This window comes from Mauremys reevesii, linkage group 2, assembly GCF_016161935.1.
Source record: "Mauremys reevesii isolate NIE-2019 linkage group 2, ASM1616193v1, whole genome shotgun sequence".
Taxonomy (NCBI): Eukaryota; Metazoa; Chordata; order Testudines; family Geoemydidae; genus Mauremys; species Mauremys reevesii.
Genome location: NC_052624.1, coordinates 34,742,744 through 34,767,003, shown reverse-complemented (window position 1 = coordinate 34,767,003; position 24,260 = coordinate 34,742,744). Strand labels below are relative to the sequence as shown.

Genomic DNA, 24,260 nt, shown 5'->3' with positions numbered 1-24,260 from the left:
GGTGGAGTCAATGGGGTAGTGTCAGCTGTCGACTCACCGTGGTGAGTAGATCTAAGTACATCGACTTCAGCTAAGTGAATAACGTAGCTGAAGTTGTGTAACTTAGATCGATCCCCTCTCCCCTAGTGTAGACCAGGCCTGAGGCAAGGTCTTCAACAGAATCCTCTTCCTCAATCTCACTCCGGAACGGTGGAGCACTTGGAGAGATCTGAAGTGAAACTGTTAGTACTGTCAGCTTGTTGGAGCCAAGCAGCAGAGAATCAGGTGTCTCAGATTACAGCCAGGGAAAACAAAAATCCTGCAGTACCGGGAGTATTATCAGTACTGAGTCCATAGTCTGCACCGAGATGATGGTACCATGGGTCTCGGGTGCTCCGAGGCAAGTGTGTTTGGAGCCCAAGCAGGCTTCTTTGGAACTGAGAAAGGAGGGGAAGAGTTCTTCTTGCCGCTTTGGTCTGCTAACAGTATTGATGATCTCTCTGGGACTGAGTCTTCACCATCTTTTGGTCTAGTGGTGGCCTGGGTACCTGAGGAATCAGTAGCCTCTTGGGTACCTCACTGAAGAGCAGATGGTGCTGGAACAGCTGAAGACATGGATGACCTCGGCTTCTTAGAGGTAGATTCCCTACCTGGTGAGCCAGGGACATGGTCCTTTGAGGACGTATGAGAGTAGATTTGTGTCTCTTAGATGCCTTGGAGGGGTGGGGCTTGAATATCATGGAGGCAGCAGATTTGCTTGGAGACCAGCATACAGGGGGTGTCCCTTAGCCTGGGTCAGAAGCCGGGCATAGAGAGATCTCCATTATGAGGAGATGAAAATCTATCTGTCTGGTTTTTCTGGCTCTTAATTTCAGTGCCAGACAGAAGTTACACTTCTGGGCAATATGTGATTCCTTGAGGGAATTGATGCAGCAGAAGTGCCCATCACTTACCATGATTGCCTCCCAGCACAACAGACAACATTTGAAGCCTGGAGAACTGGGCATAACCTCCCAGTGAACAAGACCTACTAAGTAGTATCTATCTAAATATTATATGAGAGAATTTTTTTTAAAACTTTTAAAACTAGAAAGCTAAAACTACTTACTAATTAGACAAATGCTAAGAGCTACTAAAAGTAACTACTAGAATAAGAAAAGAGGACAAAGTTGAGGAAATCTTAATGGGGACAACTGCCAGAGCCCTGTCGCAGGCCAAGGGGGAACTGAGGACTGTTCGCCCGTGCAGAGCTATATAACAACAACAGCATGGTCCACAAGACTGACAAGCACACATGCGCAAGCCAAACAGACACTACTATGGGAAATCTCCAATCAAATGTGCAAAGGGCACTAGCACAAATAGAGAAGTACCTGTAGGGGACACTACTCGGAGAAGGATCTTTATTCTCACATGTTCAGGCCCGTTAATCAAGAACCAATGGCTTATACTTCAGTCATAGGCCTGAGAGGGATCAGTGACCAGAGCCTCACTCATTCACTGACTGAAGTACCATCTGTCTGAGTAGGAGACATTGTATACATAAAATTATCTAATCTCACCAATAAAGAAAAGAGAGTAGGAGATGCCTTTCCTAGCATGCTTTGATGCAGCTAGTCCCAGACCTTGCACTCATCTGAAGTTTTGTATATAAAGAATTGGAAAGTTCCATTCCTTGGGGAATCTTTTTCTATTTATTAATAGAAAGAATAGAAAGAAGTCTCCCACTATTTCAAAATACTTGGATTTCTGGACCTTAGAAAATGGAAAGGGTACTCTCCCCTTTTACCACTGGAACCTAGACCTTTCAAGCTTAGGTCTTTTTCTGGACTGAGGAAAGAAAAGTTCTTAAGAAGAACTTTATGGGGTGCTATCTAATCTTTCTTCTTATGCCAAGATTAAGAGGTTGGATAATTTTGCTTCTGTAGACAACTTTTGAGAAGCATATTCTCAAAGTAGGGATTTCTTCATAGCTTCATTTTTCATGGATATGGAATAGCTAGTATAGTAATCTCTTCTATTCTGAATTGTTACAGCTTGTTTCTCTATTTTAGCACCACAAAAATCAGGATATCTTGCACCAAAGCTTTTCAAAATCATGTTTCGTTTAGACTAGCTCCTATTAGCACAGTTCTAATATTAGTTTGACTTTGCTAAACATCATTGCACATGCACACAAACACTTGAAATCCTTGCTCAATCCACACTTTTAAAGTCAGTTGCTCGCAAGTATTCAAAGGCATACCAAAGCTATGTAATTCTCAAAAAGGTTGTATGTGGATTTTCTGATGTTATTATTTTACTGCAGTCTGACACTGAACTGTCCAAACCTAGTCAAAAGCATTAGTCTTCCAACTACAAGTGAATAAAACAAATTTGTAATTTTTAGGCCGAACCACTTTTGAGATGACAAGCCCCCTTCTCCTAAAAAAAAGTTAAGAAACCTTCTAACCCAGGGGTTCTCAAACTGGGGGTCAGGACCCCTCAGGGGTCTTGAGGTTATTACATTGGGTGGCAAGCTGTCAGCCTCCACCCTAAACCCTGCTTTGCCTCCAGCATTTATAGTGGTGTCAAATATATAAAAAAGTGTTTTTAATTTATAAGGGGGGTCGCGCTCAGAGGCTTGCTATATGAAAGGGATCACCAGTAAAAAAGTTTGAGAACCGCTGTTCTAAACACAAATTGCACCTCATTTTTTAAATTCTCATGTATCTCATACAACTTGTTTGTATTATTTCAAACTTTCCAGAAAAATATATTACCTATAATATAGAAACTAGCATCTCTCCCGAGTCTATAGAAAGACCATAAACTATGTATTTTCTGTGCTGGTGTATTTTTATGTTCTTACCAAGAGCATTGCAAGACCCCTTCTTCTCTTGCTTCATCAAAAAGATTTCCATTTCTGTGCTGTACTACACTACTGCCCAGGTCTTTCTGTTCTTACAGAAGGCTGAAAATCACTTAACTTCCCAGTCCCTAAAGCTTTCTTAATAGGCACTCCCAAGACTAGGATTTCAGATGCTTTCACTCTGCTGCAAACATGAACAGACCAGAATGCAGTAATTGAGGAGTTACTTGGATTTCTTACCTGTTTCACGTCCTTCATTGACGCCCATCTTTCTTTCAAAATACTTACATGGGCCCTCAACACTGCAGTACTCGCCTCCGCCTTTCTCAATTACCTGTCTTTGCACTACAATCACCTCTCCCCATGACACAATGGCTTTGGGCGTGCAAGAGTTGGGTCACTGCCCATTAACGTAGAATTTTCTTGTGACTCATTTCAAAAGGTACTTTTATTTTCTTTATACACTCGTGGCCCCAGTTGACAAGTTTCATCTGGAACTCTCAGGAACCGGTCAGGTTTTCACATCATCTAGCCAAATCAACTGCAGGTTTTCCCACTTTCACCATTTGAAAACTTTTCCCTGATAGAACTATAAACACCCTTCAAATCAAATGCTGCAAAGAGAATAGGACAGTTCCACCGAAAAAGCTACCAAAAGGTCCCAAAAGTTGCTTGCCAATTTCAATATCATGTTACATTATTCAACTGTTAAAAAAAAGGTTCTTGATCCAATAAACCTCACATTTCTATACAGTATTTGCAAAACTTATAAACAGAACTGCCAGTAGGATTTTTAAATTTTGTTTTAAAACAGTAATAATTAAAAAGTTGCTTCAGGTTTAAGAATTTGTATGCCAACACCTAGTCCAGACTAAATTATTAGCACCAAGTAACAAACCACTGATAACAAAGGTTGATAACAGAAGCACTGGCAGAATCTTAAACAAAGTGACTAAGAGGGTGGCACTACAACAATAAAAAAAACTTAATTAGCTAACTACTTTGTCATAAAAAATGACAAAATAAAGTCTGCTGGACAACAGCCTTTCTATATCTCATTAAACTACTATAGTTTTGATTTCAGTATTTTCTCCTTATTTTTAACTAAAACTGAATTAAGTCCTCTCGGTATCTGGAGTCAATTACAGTCTTCGTGCCTGCCAAATTTTATTACAATACAGTTTTCAACTCCCATAGTATCTTATCTAGAGAAAATGAAAATGCAAACAGATGCAGAGTAAGTGACTTGGCTTCATTTTATCCTTCTTAGTCAAAAGAAATGATAGCAAAAATTACAAGTGCAGTATCTTGAGTTCAATTAATGTAATTCCAGTTGTAGAACGATGGCCAGTATCATGAATAAATCCCCAGTTAAGCCTTACATTGTGCATAAACAACACAAACTTGGCTCTGAAAGAGATCAGAAACTACCTGGCAAATATTTGAATTTTCAAATTACTTTAGGAATTTAATGTTAAAATTCTCCTTGAATGGAAATACAAAAATAGGTTCAATAATCTTGATAAAGCTACTAGCAAGCAGTGGAAAAAAATAGACATTTTATACTCACTTTGCACAATTGTGAATCAGAAAGGAATGCAGCAGTAAATTGTGTAGAAACAAGAATTACTTTAGATACAGACACATTTTGCATTATTTTCCCCATTATCTTCCCTTAAGCAGAAATTGCTAAATATTTGGAATATTTTTGCATTTTACACTGTGAAATCACAAATTAAAAAATATAGTTCTAAAGCTAGCCACAGGATGTGGGTTATTCCTGCTGTTGCTTTATCATCAGAAAATTACTTTCAGATTTTCTGGGACTGGACCAACTCTTGAGCATGAATGAACTGAATGAAGTCTAAAAACTGACCATTGACAAAGTTTATGTAACTTAAAACATAATACCTGCATATGTTAATCTTTTTTAGGGGAGCAGTAGGGGAAAGGGTGCCAATGTTGGCATGTACAAGAAGAAAAATTCAGACAAAAATGGATGTCTGCCAAATACTGAAACATATTGTCCAGAAAAATAACCGATTGTAAAGAACATCCTCTCTTCTTATATAACCTACCAGATGTTGTTGAACTGATTTAAAAACAAAACAAAATAAAAACAAGCTTATGAGTCATGGGGTGCAACCACAGTTGAAAAAATGTTTATTGGCTCTTTAATTAAAGCACATTGTGAGACATGGAATAAACATTATTATTAAACTAAGAGATATGTATAGAAATATAAGAATGATTTTTTAAAAGTTTGTGCACATTTAACGCAATCCTTCTGTTCAGAAACTGAAATCAGCATTCATCAAAGAATTATACTTTACTGAACAGTTCAGTCAGTGGTGTACGTCCACTGGCAGTATTGTGGAATCAGATTATTAAAGAAATTAATTGGAAATGAATTCTTCATATTAAATTGTTTTATGCCGACAGAAAGAACAATGCATTGGTTAGGTGTGGAGTGGCAAGTGAGATATCTGGACATGTTCATTGGAATAAAATTAAAGTATGAAATTAGGAGGAACAATATCTTTTAGCCCACAGTGATTACATGTTCTATTGAAATTTACCTAGTGATTTATAACCCTTTTAAATGCAGCAATTGTGCAGGATTTCCAAAATGAGAAGATATAAAATATAGTTAATATAAACACACAAACTCTGACCAACAAGTACATGCTGTGATTTTCCTAGCTCTGAAAAACAATGCTTAGACAGAATATAGTCTTGTTAAAGTAAAAAGCACACTTCTTTTCTGCTAACTTTGTTTGCATTATTTTCAAATTCATTGTTTCAACAATAACTGAGCAAGAAATAAGAGCAAAAAAAGTGGACTGCACTTGCTCATTACATACTCCGCAAGTTTTCCAGAATATATTCTCCACAAAACCAAAGTACATCTCTCTAATTCTAGTGAATCAATCTCTTCTGTTACAGTGACAATTCCTACATGTTACTAATTTTGATCTTGCAATCAATTACTTTTTATACAAAAACAATTCCCAACAATCTGGATTACTTCCATCTTAAATACTTGCCTTTAGTATTTATCAAATCATGTTTTAGTGTGTTTTTAATTAAGATAACACATTTTACATAATATAGTAACTCTAGAACTGAGCCTAACCATGCTTAGCTATCAAATATCCCAATACTAGTAAATGTATAGAATAAAATAAGATGCAACTCCCTTTATCACTTTCCCCCTTGGAATAGCTGGGTATAGTTTCTTTTCTTTTGCAAACTGAACAAGGATATTAAATGCAGGAAAACCTTTTTCAACAAGAATCCATATGAACATAAATAAATTGTTGAGGCAGGGAGGGGGAAATGCTAAAGCATTTTCTTTCCACCCCCCAGTAATTCCTATGATTACACTATTTCATATAATTAACATACTGGATTTTATCCAGATAACCCGTGGCATAAACTTTTCTTATGTACATAGGGTATGTTTAGATTACAATCCAAATACAAATTTTTAAAGGGCTGTTAACGGGTGAGCAAAAATACTGAAGCAGGAAAAAATCATAAACAACTGTGTAATGTAATAAGTGTTCTCACTGTTTCTTTATTAGTTTAAAGAAAACCAGAGCCTAATAACAATATACCTCATACAGTTCAGAACAAAGCTGTTGTTGTTATAGTTATTTACTTGGCATTTGCTTCCCTCAGGAAGTTATTGAGAACAGTTGTATGCAGCACATAATTACATTTTTCAAAGTAATACAACAGGTAAATTAACAAACATTTCAAAAATGCTGTTTAAGGAAAGCAGAAAGTCTCTAGAGTCTTCAATATTTATGATGCTGACTTGTTTTTTATGATATTGAGTTTTTGTTATAAATGTTTACTGTTTTTATAGTAGGACTCTTCAAAACAGTCATTTCTGCATTCCTGTATAGGACAATTCACTATAGAAATGTCTTAACTTTGTTAAAAATGTTATGAAAACCAAAGTTATACTGGAATAACTGCCGTGCGAACATTAAACTTTTGTACTTTATTATTTTTAATTATGGAAATATGCCCTTGAAAACATTTTGTTCATTCCGTGACTTATGTCCCATACAAATAAAAGGACGCAGTTTAGAAACTGAAGCCTCACCACCATTGTTTTCTTTCAATTAAAATTCAGTATATTAAACACAGTTGAATACATCCATACATATATGACCACCATTATCATCTCATCTTGAAAGTTCAAATCAAGAGTGTCTTGTAAAGGTTTATTTCAGAACATCATTAAGATTCATTGTATACTGTAGTTCAGAATATTCTAATGGAGCAGATAATAGTGGTCAGAAGTACACAAACACACACATTCATTTGAAACCTAACAGTGTATGAATTAACACTGAACATTAGTGCTGGATTTGATTAGAACTAAAGTGATGCTGAATTTACTGGTTAATACATGTTTGCAGTATTACAAAATCAAATTTAAAACACAATGTAAAGTTATGGCTGAGCAACTGTATATGACATTCCAAGGTATACAAACTGTAAAAATAATAAGTGATTTAGAGTGTCTGACTAAATGTAGAAAAGATGTATTCACAAGTCTGTAGGTAGATAAGTTATTAGTCACAAGACACAGTATGTTGCAATTTTAGTATTTAAAACCTGCAATACTTTAAAAGCCCAATGCTTCATATTTAGAGAGGAGCACTCACTTTTGAATACCAAAGTCAATATCCTTAGAGGAAACCACTTTTTATACTGAGATGAAAGAAACATAAGTCTACTAAATTAGTTTTCAGGGATATGTTTCAAGGATTGTAGTCAAATTTCCAGTTCACTGAATGTACAGATCTTCAGGCTTGGACCTGCTTCAGACTTTGTATTTTCCTTTGCCGTTGTCATTGATAACACATATGTGCTGAAACAACATGTCACAGATTGCAACAGTATAATTAATTACATTATTGAATTGTCTTTAATCAGAAATATATTTCATTTTTGACCAGCTAAATGGTCTAGTGATTAGTACCCTGCACTTTAGAGACCTAGATTTGAGTCATGATCCCAATCTCTCAGGCTGTATTTACACTAAGAATTTTTGGACTATAATTTCCAACTGGTGAACCTCCATCAATGGGAGTACCAGTAGAAGTGCTAGACAAGTGTCAGGCCTCTTTTATCTCTGATTCACTGAGAACAGGGATAGAAGACAAAGTAGTAAAACAGCTAAGCTATCTGAGCCGTACCTATATTACAGCTTCCACTGGTTGAGCTGCATTTATTGGGAATTACAGATCTCAAAAATCCTAGTATAGACAAGACCTGACTCTTCAGACTCATAGAAGATGGTAGTGTGGCAGAAGTGACTCATTCAGCTCTTGGGAGGTGGGGGAAAGAGATTTCAAGAGAAGAGGTAGGAAGGAATTGCTCACAACGCTTAACAACGACTCCTCTAGGAATGGTGTCTGAGGTTCTGAAGGGAGTTCTATTCGGTCCTCTTCTGCTGGAAGGACCATGGCCATGACATAAAGCCTCAAGGGAGAGGAAAATGACAGGCTCTTCAAGGCTCCAACAAACTGAAAAAAAATCTTGTTTATAGCTGAAAACACTTACATTTAGATCTCTGAAGTGCTCGTTGTAGTCTAAGGCATAACCTACCACAAACACATTTGGAATTTCAAATCCATAATCTATATGGGGAAAAATAAATAGTATCAATGTAAAAATAAGTAAATATTCATTAAACAAACAATAAAGCTATTTAATGTGCTAGTTCTCTGAACAAGAAAATATATACATACAGAGCCAAATTCTGGCTGTGTTATCTTTTGGCCCTCAGACAGGTACAAATCATTATCACTAATGTGAGATTTAATTCTGGTCAGTTGTGGCCCCATACCACAGATTATTTTGGTCTGGAGCATGAATGATCTGTGCCGACAGGCGGGAGGAGGTGATACACAGGGGCAGTTGTCAAATCAGTGGCATAATACACTGCAATTTCGTACCCCTAGTATCTTGTCCTAAATCGGATATCCCTCTGTGGTTCCAGTTGTGGAAGGAGCCAGAATCAAGGCAGAAAAGTTCAGCCCAAGTTGGGTTGCGGCTTCTTAAGCATGCATGTATATGTAAAGCCAATCTATACTTCATTACATAGGAAACAAAGAAAGATTCTTTTAGTGACTAATCCATAGGTAATAATTTATAGCCCTATATATGAGTCTATGCATTCTCTTTTGGGAACAGCAAATATTGTATTGCAATAGCACCAAAAATGTGCCAGGTGCTGTACAAACTAAGACCCCAGTCCTGCAACGAGTAGATCACATGCTTACATTTAAGTATGTGAACAGACACATTAAGTGAACAAGACTATTCACATGCTCAAAGCTAAGTGCAAATGTAATTCTTTGTTAGTGTGGCATTTAGTACAGGATCAGCCCCACATAGGAAGATATAGGCCCTTCTCCAAATTGCTCACAATCTAAAAAATAAATCCAGAATCTTCAAGACACACAAATAGGCGGGCATACAAATGTTACATATACAGAAACTAAAGGGTTTGCACCTATTAATGTCAGTGGATAAACTACCTCTGGAAGAGCAAATATAGCTAACTGGAAGAGCGGATACAAGCACTGGGGATGATTTAAGGAAACAGTGACCCCAAATGTTTTGTACTCTTGGGGTTTGTACTAATCATATCTGCTTCTTGTTACTTTTTACTTGAAATTTGTCATATGTATATACCTCTTTAAACAATATGTTAAAATACGTGTTTAAGTTTTTCCTTAGGGAAATGTCTTATTGAAGATTATATTTTACTTACATATTTAACCATAGTGAGTCCCATGAAATATATACTTAATATCATGGCCCAACTTCCATACATCAAAAGAGTCAAGAAACCAAAATGATGTACAGAAAGTGCCTCAGGGTGGAATGACTTGGTCACAGGCCAGGATACTATGCTAGAAACACAGGTCACAGCAGACATGCATTCTCCCTAGTGCAGAGTCCATGCCAGACCTCCAAGCACGTTTCACCCCACAATAACCTCCCTCTCTCCCAAATTTCAAACAAATACCCTCCCCTGGACAGCGTCACCCTCCCTCAAGACACTCACCTACCCTCTTTCCAAGATCTCCTCATTTCACCATCTACCCAGTGCAGGCAGATGCCCTTTCTTCTCCTCGTCCCGAATAAACAGACACCACTCCCCTCCTCAGTAGCAAGTGCAAGTGGGTCTTCTCCATGCAGATCCAGCTCTCTCAAATTTTAGCTCACATGCCTATCATTGTGTCATTTACTCTAACGAGCCTTTCATGGTGGTAGCTTGGTTCCTCCCCTATCATCTTTCCCCTGACTGACCTTATTATTCATAGTGTGATATAAGCATTTCAAAGAAGTGCATGCTGACTGACAGCAAAGCAGCAAAGGGCGGACAAATTATCAGAAAAAGAAGCCCAATCTATCCTGTGCTTTTTGTAGGTTACTTATAATTATCACTGTCTATCAAATAGACAAACTAACCTTTAAATAAGGATACTTGTTTTAACAAAACAAAATTGTTTTGTTATTATCATCAAACTCAATAGCTTGCAAATAACAATGGTACAAAGACATAACTTTCAGCTTAGAAGGAAACTGGTGGCTCTTTTAAGGGCAGAATGAGGGGTGGGAAGAAAAGGACTTGCTAACCCACAATGTTACTAAAGATAGAAGGGAAAGCACTTGCTTGTCATAGGTAAATTAATGATTTTCTTGTAAAGTTTTCAGCAGGGAACATCAGACTGAAAAAAACTGTTTAGGGTGTTAGTAACCAGGGTATACTAATGAGGTCAGACCTTCCAAACTGCAGCACTCTGTATCATGACTATACAGTCCCTAGTCTCACTGGCCATGAGATTACTTACTGCAGAAGCTGAAACCCTGCACAGTGGTGGTATAATAGTATCCAATTCTACTGTTAGAATTATGTTAGCTTATTGGATCATGACGTAAAGAAAATTCTCACAAGCACTTACAGTCAGGTCTGTACCCATCAGGTTGGGATGTTCTTTTCACCAACAAACTATCATAAAAAAAAAAGATTTTTTAATATAAAAAGTTGGATTTGTCTGGAGAACTTGTATTTAAAAATATATTCATTTTCTCCAAATCTCAGAACTGTAAGGATTCCCACTCCATTTCTGCCTCACCTCTCTAGAATATCAATGTCCTCCTAGCAGAGAAGAGATGGGAATGCTTCCCTACAAAGTCCATCTGTGCTACTCTTGAAATGGCTAATGGGGTCACTGCAGAACAATACAAAAGCATTTCTTCTCCTCTTCTCCACCCACATCTTAGTGACTCAGATAGCTGTTTCTGTAGTGCTCCCAGAAAGATAGTGTAGTGCAACAAGACTAAATTAGACTTGATCCTCCACAAGAAATCATGTTGTGCCACCATTAGAGTAACCATTTATTTTCTTTTAATAGTTAAACATGACTTTTGTGAATATTTTACTCACCTTGCTACCTTAATCATCTTTGGCTTATATTTTTCTATGTTATTAAGCAGAGCCTTCATAGTCCTTCCAGTTCCAATAATATCCTTTGCAAAACATGAAAAATATAATAAGGAAAAAATAATCATGGAACAGGAAACTTGAGTAAAATTAGATCTGTTTCATATTTTTATTTCTGGGGAAATGATGGTTTTGTTTTCTTCCCCTAATGTACCGAGAGTAATATCCGGAAAAGGTTGGGGAAGCGGTTCAGTTCTTTGAACCAGGCACTTTCCCCACAGGGACACAATTTAAGAGAAATAAAAACAGGTTGGAGGATTGCCTGCTTTCTACTGTAAAGGTCTAAATTCTGCCCTTGGGTGCACTAGTGGGAATTCTGCTGACTTCAGTGGGCACTGCATATACATAACCATCAGATTTCTTATACCAAGCCCATGATCATAGTATCTCAGCACTTGTGCATCCAAGGACAGAATTTAGCCCTAAGAAGCATTTTGTCATGTAATCATAGAAATGTAGGGTTGGAAGGGACCTCAAGAGGTCATCTAATCCAGCTCCTTGCTCTAAGACAGGACCAAAAATACCTAGACCTTCTCTGAAGGTATTGGTATAATCTGTTCGTAAAAACTTCCAGTGATGGAGATTCCACAACCTCCCTTGGAAGCCTATTCTAGAGTTTAACTACCTTTATAGTTAGAAAGTTTTTCCTAATATCTAACCTAAAACTCCCTTGCTAGAGATGAAGACCTTTACGTCTTGTCCTACCTTCAGTGATATGGATAACAATGAATCACCATCCTCTTTATAACAACCCTTAATATATTTGAAGACTATTATCAGGTTCCCTGTTAGTCTTTTTTTCGTAAGACTAAACATGCCTATTTTTTTTTTTTACCCTTCCTCATAGCTCAGCTTTTCTAAACCTTTTATCATTTTTTTTTGCTCTCCTCTGGATTCTCTCCAATTTGTTCACATCTTTTTTAAACTGTGGTGCCCAGAATTGGACATAGTACTCCAGCTAAGGCATCACCAGTGCCAAGTTCAGTGGGACAGTTACCCTCTCTGTTTAAGACACTCCTGATAAGACATCCTAGAATAAGAACCTTTTTTCACAACTGCATCACATTGCTGGTTCATAGGCAATTTGTGATCAACTATAACACCCAGTTCCTTTTCTGCAGTGCTACCACATAGCCAGTTATTCCCCATTTCATATCTATTTATTTTGCTTTTCATTCCTAAATTAAATACTTTGTACTTTATTGAATTTCATCATGTTGATTTCAGATCAATTCTCCAATTTGTCAAAGTTGTTTTGAATTCTAATCTCATTCCCCAAAGTGCTTGCAACTCCTCCCAGCTTGGTGTCATACACAAATTTTATATGCATACTCTCCACTCCATTATCCAAGTCATTAACGTTAATATTCAATACTACCAGACCAAGGGCAGACTCCTGTCGGATCCCACTTAATATGTCCTCCCAATTTGACAGCAAACCAATGATAACTGCTCTCTGAGTAAGGTTTTTCAATCAGTTATCTACTCTCCTTATAGTAAATTCATCTAGACCATATTTCCCTAGTTTGCTTATGAGACTGTCATGTGGGACTGAGTCGAAAGCCATTCCAAAATCATAATATATCATATCTACAGCTTCCCCCACAACCAGCATGCCAGTAAACCAGTCATGACATTCAGTGCAATGCATTTGAATATTCATGGCAGTGTGTTCTGCCATCTAAATGGAAACATATACTATTGTATCAGAGTTTCCCTAATCCATGAGTATATGGCTATGTAACTGAATATTGCTTGACGAGCAGATGGTGATACTAAAACTCTGTGGGTGTGCAATTTCAGTTGGCAAAATCTTATCACTACTCCTCAGCTACCACATTTTAATATAATTTGCTGCAGATTTTTTTTATCCTTTATGAGAGCATGGGGCTAAACCAACCTGATTACAGAATGGGCCTCACCTGAGAGGAATCAGGTAATTTGTGTAAAAAGAAGCTGTAGTTAAGTAGTGATAAAGCCCAGATGGGGACAGAGCTGGAGGGAGGTTCCTATAAAGGCAGGAAGCGGCAGTAAAAAGGGGAAGCTCAGGAAACGGCCACTGTAACTAGAGATAGCAGGGAACAAGAAGGGTCCTGCAGGGTCCTGAGTAAGCAGGCAGGAAGGCCTGGGAGAGACCCTGACAAAACAGGGAAGAGAATTAGGAATAGTTAAGCATTTCTGGACTTTTAGTTTTGGACAACTGAAACCCTGGATGAGGAGGACCAAAGACTGTGACCTGGCTGAAGGGCTGACTACAGCACTGGAGTGACTGTTGGCAGGGGTTGTTAGCACAGTGAGATAGCCGCAATGCCATGCCTGGCCATATGTGGTTCCCTAGTGTTGGGTGGACTGTTAAATCACCGTTGAAGAAACAAGTGCTACACAATACCAAGGGTCCTGCTTTATTACTCAAACAACCAATGGATCTCTTTACTTTTTGATTTTTCCTTCCACGCTGACAAACTCAAAATCCTGCCCACTATTAACACCCCCATGTCACGTTCCATGCTGCTTACCCTCACAACTCTTCCCCTCATGGGGAGATTTAGCTGGTATGCCTATCACATACTGATGTGTTCACAGATATGGCTGATGTGGCTTTTCTCCCTTTAAGGCATATGTTACATTTAAAGATAACTACAGATACAGAGAGAGCTTTTGCAATTCCTTCCAGTGAGATCTACTTTCCACCACCTCTCCCTCTCAATAGCATTGCTTCAGGCTAGCCACTTTCCTTTGAAGTGCTGGCATGATGGAACACTCCAGAATGCACAGTGCTGATAATCAGTCATGGGCACTTCAGAGAAAGACAGTCTGAACCAGTCTGTGAATAAGACATACAGCTTCAGTGCTGTGCGAGGGATATCCAGGACCATACCATTTTACCAGTTCCATCCCAAAGCCATGCAATCAGGAAGCTTAGGACAGCCTCTACTGTCCCCCAAACTACTGAACAACTAGCAGAAGAAAGCAATTTGTGACACCATCAATAAAAAAAGATCAGGTTCCTGGGCACTAACCCATGAGAGCAGCACAAATATGGTGTCATTGGTAAGCTTATCAGAGGTGGTGGAGGGGTCAGCACCAAATAAAATGCTTCCTTTCTTTATTGCCCTCTCACCTCATGAAGGGGGAACATTATCACTGACAGCATTTTAGAAGTTGACCACAGAATTATGACTTTATTATCTATGTATAATATTGTATGACTAGCCACCTTACCTCCACGATTAACACACTCTGAAACAAAACAAAAGAAACTCAGTTATATAGGATTGTTTACAGGAAGTAATGCAAACTGCATCATAATACATGCTAACTAAAATAAACAAGCATTTTAAAAAAAATAAACGTTAAAGCTAAATTAGGGCCTTTATGCAGCTGTGCAACAGGTGGGGCACAAACAGCCTCCCTATTATTTTATGGCCTGAATAAGAGACAGTCCCAATTGCAGGCACAGCATTCACAGGCTATTGCCCTCCCCAACTGTGTGACAGGCAGCAGCACTTGTCATCTATGTATGAAGGGGTATAGCAGCAGGTAGTGCAATCAGATGGGAGAGATTCAACTGGGAGTATATTGCTTAAAAGCTGTAGTAGGCTGTTCATAGTATATCCAAAGATAAATATTCTGAACACTATGTACTAGTGAGAAATTGGTCTTTGACTGCTTCCAGTCTTCTAAACATAACAAAAATTTGCTTTAATCTTCTTTTTTTTTTAAAAAGGCACATAACGTTTGTCCTCAGAAATGTCAAGCTTTGTATAATCATGTCACCTGAAGTCATTCAGGTTTATAAGTGTCTTGTAACTGAGATAACAGAAGTATGGATTACGAATGGTTGCTCTAAGAAATATCAAAGATGCTATATTTTTATATCTAAATTGATACATCATATATAGATAATACACAAAAAAACTATGTTAAAAGAACACTGTTTAGGTTGAGAAGTCAAGCACCCAAGAGTTAGGAAATGCACAGCCAACCTTAATGCTAGCAACTTTAATTCTGCCCCCCTTCACATATACACCTCTACCCCGATATAAAGCGACCCGATATAACACGAATTCGGATATAACATGGTAAAGCTGAGCTCCGGGGGGGGCTGTGCACTCCAGTGGATCAGAGCATGTTCGATATAACGCGGTTTCACCTATAATGCGATAAGATATTTGGCTCCCGAGGACTGCATTATATTGGGGTAGAGGTGTACATTATTGTTATGCTGGGGGTTGGCATGAGGCTGTTGGGCATGAAGGTCATCTTGCACTTATGCTAAATGAGGGAAAAATTAAATGCCCATTTCTTTAGTGATAGCTGAAACAATGGAAAACCATTGCTTAAGGACTAAATTGCACGCAAGCTTGGGTGGCTGGACCATGAAGGCTAAGGGGTTTCCTGGGAGTCTGATAATGTGTATGGGGAGGGATTGGTTTGATTGTATCAGTGTGTCTGCCAGCAGAAGCCGACAGAGAAGGCAGCAGAAAAGCTAAAGAGGCAAGAAAAGTACTTGATAATATTGCCCTGAGAGTGTGAAGAGGGAATTTTTTTTTTTTGGCAGAGTGCTGGCTAGAAAGAGGCTTCTAACTGTAAGCAGAGAAACTAACTTCTACTGTTAGATTTCTTACTGCTTTCAGGGAAACAGGACTTAGTGTATATTCTCTGTAAATAAACAACAGTGTATCAAAAAATACATAATTTTATTATCAATTTCTACTCCTAATGGAAACAACCTTCAAGACCCTGAGTATTGGCTAAGCCAGTGGTTTTCAAACTATGGGTCGCGATCCACTGCTGGGTCACAGAATGTAAGGCATTGTGTCACAGCGGCTCTGGTCAGCACCGCTGACCAGGCCGTTAAAAGACCCATCAGCGGTGCTGCCCAGCTAGGGCAGGCTAGTCCCTACCTGCTCCGACACCATGCTGCGCCCTGGAAGCAGCCTGCAGCAGGTCCGGATCCTAGGTGGGGGGGCCATGGGGCTCCGCATGCTGCCCCGAGCACCGGTTCCGCACTCCCATTGGCCGGAAACCAATGAGGGGTGGAGGGACAGCTCTGGAAGGGAATGTGTTCTAGTAGACACAGATTCTTCTGCCTCACCCTTGTCCCTGTCTCGTCTCTTCTCCATTCCCGGCTCCTTGTCCTATCCCATTCTCATAGCCTACCCAGTCCTAGTCTCCACACCTCAGGCTTCTCATCCCGATTCCAATCTTTTGGCACAGCCAATCATTTTCTCCCACTTCGGGCTCACTGAGTTTTAATTTCACCTCCACACTCCACAAGTTTCTCTCAGCATGAACAATTTCAGCCTGAATGGTTAAAATTTGTACAAACCTATAAGTAATTGAAAATAGGGTCTTAAAATGGGACTGGTCAGGCAACCTACCAGCCTCACCTATAATGGGGCAGGGGAGAGACACACACACACACACACACACAGACACGCACACAAAATCATCACTCAGAAAAACTGCATCTCTAACACTGGATTAACTAGAAAGTGCTAAATGAAATCATGTTTGTCAAGAACATGACTAACACTTAGGGTTTGATTTGGAGAACAATTCCCACCCAGTTGGAATTGTGAGTGCAAACTGAGGACATATCTGCTATTAAAATTTCTTAGAATATAGTACTTTGTCATTCAAGTTCTAGTTGCACCAAAATCTACTTAATATTAATGTATTATTTTAACTGTGTTTTCTAGTCTCTTTTCTCAATGTGACATAGTACAACAAAATAAATGATGGGATTAATGCCACATTTGAATCTGTTTTACAAAGGAAAGTGATGTTATGCAATGCCAATTCATACAAGAATAACTGCCTTTTTAGTGTAAATTAAAAAATGGGTATTACATTGCGATAATTCACAGTGAAGCTTACTTTTCTGCCTATTTTCCACATAGACCATCTGCATAATGAAATCATTCTTCCTTCCTCTTTAAGTACTGCTTTGTATAACTATGCCTGGATTAAAACAGTCTTTTCAATGAATCAAATCTCTATTTCTCTTTCATCATCAGTATGTTCAGCCATAGTGGAAAAGGAAACTCAGTCATACAGAATGCTCTTCAGATTGCCAAATACTGGAAATAAAATATCCTATCTGATTCAGTTAAGCAATTTACAAGTCCCACAATTAATTTTTTTACAATTCAACAAAATATTAGAATCTTCAAATACTCAGAAATATGGGCTAAATTCTGCCCCAGTTATATCCCTGCAATCCCATTACAAGTAATGGAGTTACAGAGATATAACAGGACAGAACTTCGTTCCTTGTTTACAAAAAGAAATAAAATAAAACCACTTTCATTTAAATGAATTGGTTAAACTATAAAAGTGTTACATTTCCAACTGTACAGCTATTACAGATTGTGTTCTTCCATATAGAATCAGACCCCTTTTTCCAACAGCTTCTTAGTTGATGTACTACTTAATTTTCTATTTAAAATTAACAAACCTTTCCAGTCAGCTTTGAAAGATCTTCTCTTCCTATTATCTGCATATCTTGTGTAGACTGATCATTCTGAAAGAAGATAATACCTTTAAATTGTATTTAATTACGTAAGTGTTAGAACAGAAAAAAATAAATAGTTTTGGATTCTTTGGCTCCTCTAATTCCAATTACCAACATTTTTATGTCAAGTCTTAGCACTAGTATATGGCAGAATCATTCTATAAGCTTTTCTCTTTTGGCCTGACAATCTTCTCCTTAATAGAAGATTCCTTTCTCAACTTGTCTCTATCTGCATGTGACAATATTTATATTTCTGCTCCCACCAATATATACCTGCACTAAGGGTTTTTTTTTTCAGAGAAGTGATGTTCCTCTGTTCATTCTTTCTCATTCTGACATGTGTGGAACAGTATCTTTGCCCTTAATGTGCCACACACACACACCTTACAATAAGAAAGGGGGGAAAAAAACAAGAGAACATCATCACTTGATAAATACCGGTAGTCATTTTCTTATTAGCAGAATCACTATGGATATAGATAGAACACACCTACAGGTATTACTTGTGATGAGTGGTAAGCTATTTCAGAACCAATACACTTAATTTATTTTGAAAAATAAAAGGATGCGTTGATTTCACAGTCATCCCTGTCTACATGTGTTTTAATCTCTATACATATAGGGAAATGCAATTTAATCTTTTTTAATGGATTCAAATGAAATGTGTCAGGTCAATTCAATAAAATGAATATTCTGATGTGGGTCAAACTGACCTGAAACAAAACATTTCATTTTGATTATCCCACAGTAAATTTTGATTTTTGCGGAAGCTGCATTTTTAATCAGATAGAATTTTTTCTAGCAGCTCTCTAATCAAAAACCACTAATATCAGTAGAAAAGTACTGGACCACACGATCAGAACAGATAGAAAATTAATTTTTGATGGAAGTGCACAGATGTCTTAAATGAGTAACACAGATTAAAGTAAAAAAAAAAACAACAAAAAACAAAACAAAAAATAGGCCTGCAGAGGAAGTACACTCTTCCCACTTAAAGAAAGAGAATTGGTAAGAAATAAAAATAATTGATAGTGTCTGTACTGACTTGGCAAAAACTAAGATAATACCGCATAATTTTAGGGAGAGTGTTACTCTAACTTTAAGAAATAGCTGCAGAACCAGTATTTTCTTAACGTGACACTAGTTTATTAGTAACATCAGAAAACTGTACAGCTATGAAAATATTACAAAATGTGCAACTTTTGAACATTTTTCTTATATTTTATCAACTTTTAAAACAAAGACATTTTTTGAAAGGAAATAAAAGTTTTAACAATTGTTAAAATCAAATGACCATGATTTATTTTAAAAATTGGTGCCTCCAGTTCGGGTTCTAAGTCCGTAATTAAACACCTGTATTGGTGTCCTGTTTTTCAAAAGTACTGGGTACAAAGATTGCAGGATACTCATCTGATATCCTCAGCTGGAGTTTACTAGAGAGACTTTATGTTATAAATTAGTGGAACACATCCCCTATCTGCATTTCTTCACCATCAACAATATGGATATATTCCACTTGACCTTATATCCATTATATGCCTCCTGTGAGGTTCTGTGGTGCACCTCAAAGAGAGGTATTTCTTGCAGTGCAGGTGGAGAGGAGCTATGTTAGCTTCAACCCACCTTCCTGATCTTAGGCTGGCATAATTCAAATTGTCTAGGTGCCCATCTAAATTACAGCAGCCTTCCTGGACTACCCTATGGGTCACAATGTTTTCTGAACACACCACAGTGATACATGGTGCAGTCCACCCATAACACAGCCTTCTCACCCCCAGCCTCACCCCTACCTCAGGACATGCAAAAGGGGGCTCTCAGAGAACAATCTTATAGCTGTCTTTACAGTTCCTTAGCTGGGAAAATTCTCCCCAGCTGGATTGGGGGCTTTTAGATTCTCTTTATACTGCTCCAGCCCCTTTACCCAGAGAAACAGGGACACAGTGGGGAGAGGATTGCACCCCTTATATTTTTAAATATAAAAGTTAGTGCTTTTTTCTTAAAGAACAATGTAAAAGTAAAAAAAAAAAAGCTTCCTAAGGATTTTTTTTTAATACTAAACACAAAATGGAAAAGATATAGAATGTATTTTTCTATAAGTTCTTTATATGAAAAAAAATCAAAAACATATAATAAACTACTTGGCCTAGAGCAAAATAGATCAGCCCTTAAAAATCTAGTGAACAGGTTGAAACAGCTATATAAGGCAAAGACACTGAAAATATCTGAAGTGAACTAGAATTGTAAGTGGAAATGTAATCACTCTTCTGGTTGAAAAAGCTGAGAAAGCCTTGAAATACACTATACAACTTATCTTGGAAAATTTAATAACAAACAAACTGCTCATCAGAAAATTAAAGGAAAACAATGAAGCTATTTTAGAGTCCTATCTGCACACTACTAAGGATTTTATTACTGAAAAAAGACAGTTACCTTTTGTAACTGTTGTTCTTTGAGATGTGTGGCTCATGTCCATTCCATTGTAGGTGCGTGCGCTTGCCACTTGCACCGGTGCTGGAAGTTTTTCCCTCAGTGGTATCTGTAGGGGACCGGCTCTGATGCTGTCTGGAGTGGTGCGCATATGCACCAGTATAAGGAGGGCGGGTCATAGAATGGACATGAGAAACACATCTTGAAGAACAACAGTTACAAAAGGTAACCCTCTTTTCTTCTTTGAATGCTTGCTCATGTCCATTCCATTGTATATGACTCCCAAGCAGTACCACCAGAAGCAGGTAAGAGTTCACAGACATGTTAATTGCAACACAGCTCTGCAGAAGCCAGCATCATCTCTGGCCTATTGAGTGATGGTGTAATCCATCGTGAATGTGTGTACTGAAGACCACATCGTGGCCTGCAGATGTCCTGGATAGGGACATGTGCCAGGAAGGCAGCCAAAGATGCCTGCACCCTAGTCAAGTGAACCTTCACTATCGGTGGAGGCACAGCCTGTGCCAACACATAACAAGTATGGATGAAAGTGGTGATCCAATTCGAGATCCTCTGAGAGGACACCAGATGGCCCTTTGTCCTGTCATCTATTGCGATAAAGAGCTGGGTCAATCTGTGGAAGGGCTTGGTGCGCTCCAAGTAGAAAGCCAGGGTGCGCCTGACATCTAGAGTGTGCAGCCACCTCTCCTCATTGGTGGTGTGCGGCTTTGGACAGAACACTGGGAGGAAGATATCCTGGTTGACATGGAAGTGCAACACCACCTTTGGCAGGAAGGCTGAATGGGGTTGCAGCTGGATCTTGTCCTTGTAGAATACCATGTATGGGGGCTCCAAAGTGAGGGCTTTAATCTCGGAGACATGTCTCGCTGAGGTAATAGCTACGAGGAATGCAACCTTCCACGACAAGTGGGAAAGGGAACAAGACGACATAGGCTTAAAGGGTGGACCCGTGAGCCTGGAGAGGACCAGATTGAGGTCCCATTGGGGAACTGGGTCCCGGATCAGAGGGAAGAGTTTTTTAAGGCCTTTCAGGACCCTGATCAACATCTCATTCAAGAATACCAATCTACTTCGATGTGAGGATGGAAGGCCGGTATGGCTGCCAGGTACACCTTGATCAAAGAGAAGGTGAGGCCCTGGTGCTTTAACTGAAGCAGGTAATCCAGGATGGACTGCAGAGATGATTGGGTTGGGGGGATATTGCACTCCGATGCCCAGGAGGAGAAATGCTTCTGCTTTGCCAGGTAAGTTGCTCTGGTGGAGGGCTTTCTGCTCTCCAAGAGAACCTGATGTACCTGACTAGAGCAGGTTTGTTCTTCTTGATTCAGCCACGCAGCATTCAAGCTGTGAGGTGGAGAGAGGTGAGGTTTGGGTGCAGGAGCCGACTTTGATCCTAAGAGAGTAGGCCAGGAGCTCAGCAGTCTCTCTCTGCCTTTAGAGGGAGAAGGGCCTGGCTGCTAGGGAGCGTACCTGGGTACCTAAGGTGGAGCAGGGCTGGGGGAAGGCAAGAGGAGCTGGGGAGCTCTGTCCTGGAACCCCCCCCAGGCTGCAGGCCTAGGGTAAGGCCAACTGGGTACTGGAGTTGCAAAAGGGGCAGCCCACGGGTAAGCAGAGGCAGCAGGTCCAAACCCCTTTGCTTGTGATGAGTGGCTTATACTGCAGTCTGCCCCAGTGAACGGGGGCTAGATGGAGACTGGGCAGTAGCCAAGACTGAGGCAAAGTGGGGATAGTGGGTGAGGGTTCCCTGGGGAGGGGAGACCCAAAGAGAAAGATGTGACTGACAGGGGCAGCACCCCAGATAAAGGGGCACTGGGTCCGGGAGGGACATGGGGGCCAGAGGACAGGCAAATAACCAGCCTGCAGAGGGCACTCCGCAGCTGGAACGAGCTAATTCCCGGAAGTCACCAGCAGGAGGCGCCACAGGGGTGAGTCCGCACCTCTACACACCCCCTGTGGCTGGGAGTGGTGCCACACTGATGGAGACCGCCAGAAGGGTGCCAGGACAGGTTTACCCCTCGAATAAGGCACCTCAGTGGCCAGCGTGGCAGCAGTGGAAGGGACAGTATGTCCTTAATGGTCTGAAAGGCCTCTGGTGTGGATGGCACTGCCAGGTGCCAAGTGCCTCTGCCATTTCCCAGGGTGGTGATGGGGTCTTGAAGTGGGCTCGACAGCTCAATGGGAGTTGGAGCCTGGCCACCGTTTGGAGGGGAAGAGCTGCCCTGCGCATGTCTTTGCTCTCCTCCTTCCCTTTATCGGACGTAGGAAAACGTCCCCTCCAGGCCTTTCTTTGCTTTTTAGCCAGTACTAGGGATATGGATCGGTGCTGGTTGGAGATAGGTGCCAGTGGCACGCTCCGCACCGAGGCCGCGGTGCTTGGAGCAGAGTCCAATATTGTCGGCTCCGCGGCCGGTGCAAGGGCCGACTCAACAAGGAGCCCTCAAGAGTCAAATGTCCCGCTCCTGCTTGGTCCTCGGCCTGAAGCTCTTGCAAATGTGACACTTGTTGCTCACATGGGTATTCCCCTAAACACTTCACTGGGGATCACTGACTGGCATAAATTTTTTGCAACAGTCACAACGTTTGAAGCCTGGGGACTGGGGAATGCTCCGTCCCAAGGCTAAATCCCATACGGGACTAACTATTTCTAACTTAACACTTAAGGAACTACTAACTAACTATATACAACAAATTCACTGCTAGGCACAATAGAGATAGGAAAGCTTGCGAAGGCAAGGAAATGTTCCAGCATCATCACTGGCAGTAAGAAGGAACTGAAGGCGGGGGGAGTCGGCGGCACCCCTTATATGAGTGCAGGCACCAGAGCTGGTGCCCTATGGATACCAGTAAGGGAAAAACCTTCTAGCACCAGTGCATGTGGCGAGCACACACCTGTACAATGGAATGGACATGAGCAAGCACTCAAAGAAGAACAAAGGCTATCTATGAAATTTTTGCAGGTTTTAATTTCACACCACAATCAATCTATATGAACAGAAAGCAGCAATCTGGATTAAATCTTTCAATACCCCTTTTATGATCCTTCTGGTATGGCATGCAATCCCAAACAACCTCTTCAATGCGACATAACAAAAAAATTACTTCAAATAGCTTCCTGGGAAATTTTGAACCCTTGGAGATGGATGGGATATAAAACAAGCAATCTGGATAAGAAAGATAAATTGCTATGATTTGAAGCAGCAAAATGCTGCTTTCTGTTTCAGTACTTACAGGTCAGGTGTTTTGGCACCAAGTGCAAGAGAAGCACCTTTTGGAAAAACCTACATTACTGGAGGTCAAGTCAAGTATGGCAACCTAAGTAGTAAGAGAACCACTTCTAGCACATATTAGGCCTATCTCACCAGAATAACTATAGCATATGTTTACATTGTGTTTCCAAACTAGAGAGGGTGGGATTCTTCCAAATAAAACACAAATATACAACAGCTATTATGGGGAAAAGAGCCTTTCTGGCTTCAGAGTTAAAGGAGAAAAAAAACCCAGGAGGAGGGAGATTAATGGAAGACTAGACTTCTAAACTTAAAAAAAAAAACCCTTTCAGCAATTTCACAGCACTATTTCCTTTGCATATTGGTATTTTTGGCTTCGGCTGAAAGGAAGAAGCTAGAGCAGCATATTCAGTGCTGGCAAACAGTTTGGTAAGTCTGAACATAAGAGCCTTTCAGAGCACAGGGATTACAGTAGCCAATCAGAAAGAGAACTGCATCTTCAAAGACTAGCTATTGTGACACAACTGTACAGTTATGTAAATCTGTGTTCTGATTAGCTGATAATTGATGTCAGAATACAAGAGTAAGTACACCTCTACCCCAATATAACGGCACCCAATATAACATGAATTCGGATATAACGTGGTAAAGCAGCGCTCGAGCGGGGGGTGGGGTGGGCAGGAGCTACATGCT

The 24,260-nt window shown here is 39.7% G+C and overlaps 1 protein-coding gene across 11 annotated transcripts in view; it reads right to left on the bottom strand.

Moving 5' to 3' along the window:
- Positions 1–6,464: 6,464 nt before the first annotated feature.
- The window catches only part of PRTFDC1 (phosphoribosyl transferase domain containing 1), a 62,374-nt gene continuing 44,578 nt past the window's right edge, over positions 6,465–24,260 (bottom strand). For 3 of the 11 annotated variants that reach the window (XM_039521118.1, XM_039521122.1, XM_039521123.1), the window contains 5 exons: positions 17,836–17,901; positions 14,595–14,612; positions 11,316–11,398; positions 10,831–10,877; positions 6,465–8,493 (listed from right to left, as the gene is read on the bottom strand). In XM_039521118.1, the coding sequence (XP_039377052.1) occupies positions 8,171–8,493; positions 10,831–10,877; positions 11,316–11,398; positions 14,595–14,612; positions 17,836–17,901 (537 nt within the window). In that variant the 3' untranslated portion in view covers positions 6,465–8,170. Of the gene's footprint in view, positions 8,494–8,811; positions 8,948–10,830; positions 10,878–11,315; positions 11,399–14,594; positions 14,613–17,835; positions 17,902–24,260 lie in introns of all 11 variants that reach the window. The other 8 variants (XM_039521121.1, XR_005593067.1, XR_005593069.1 and 5 more) reach the window with 8 other exon arrangements.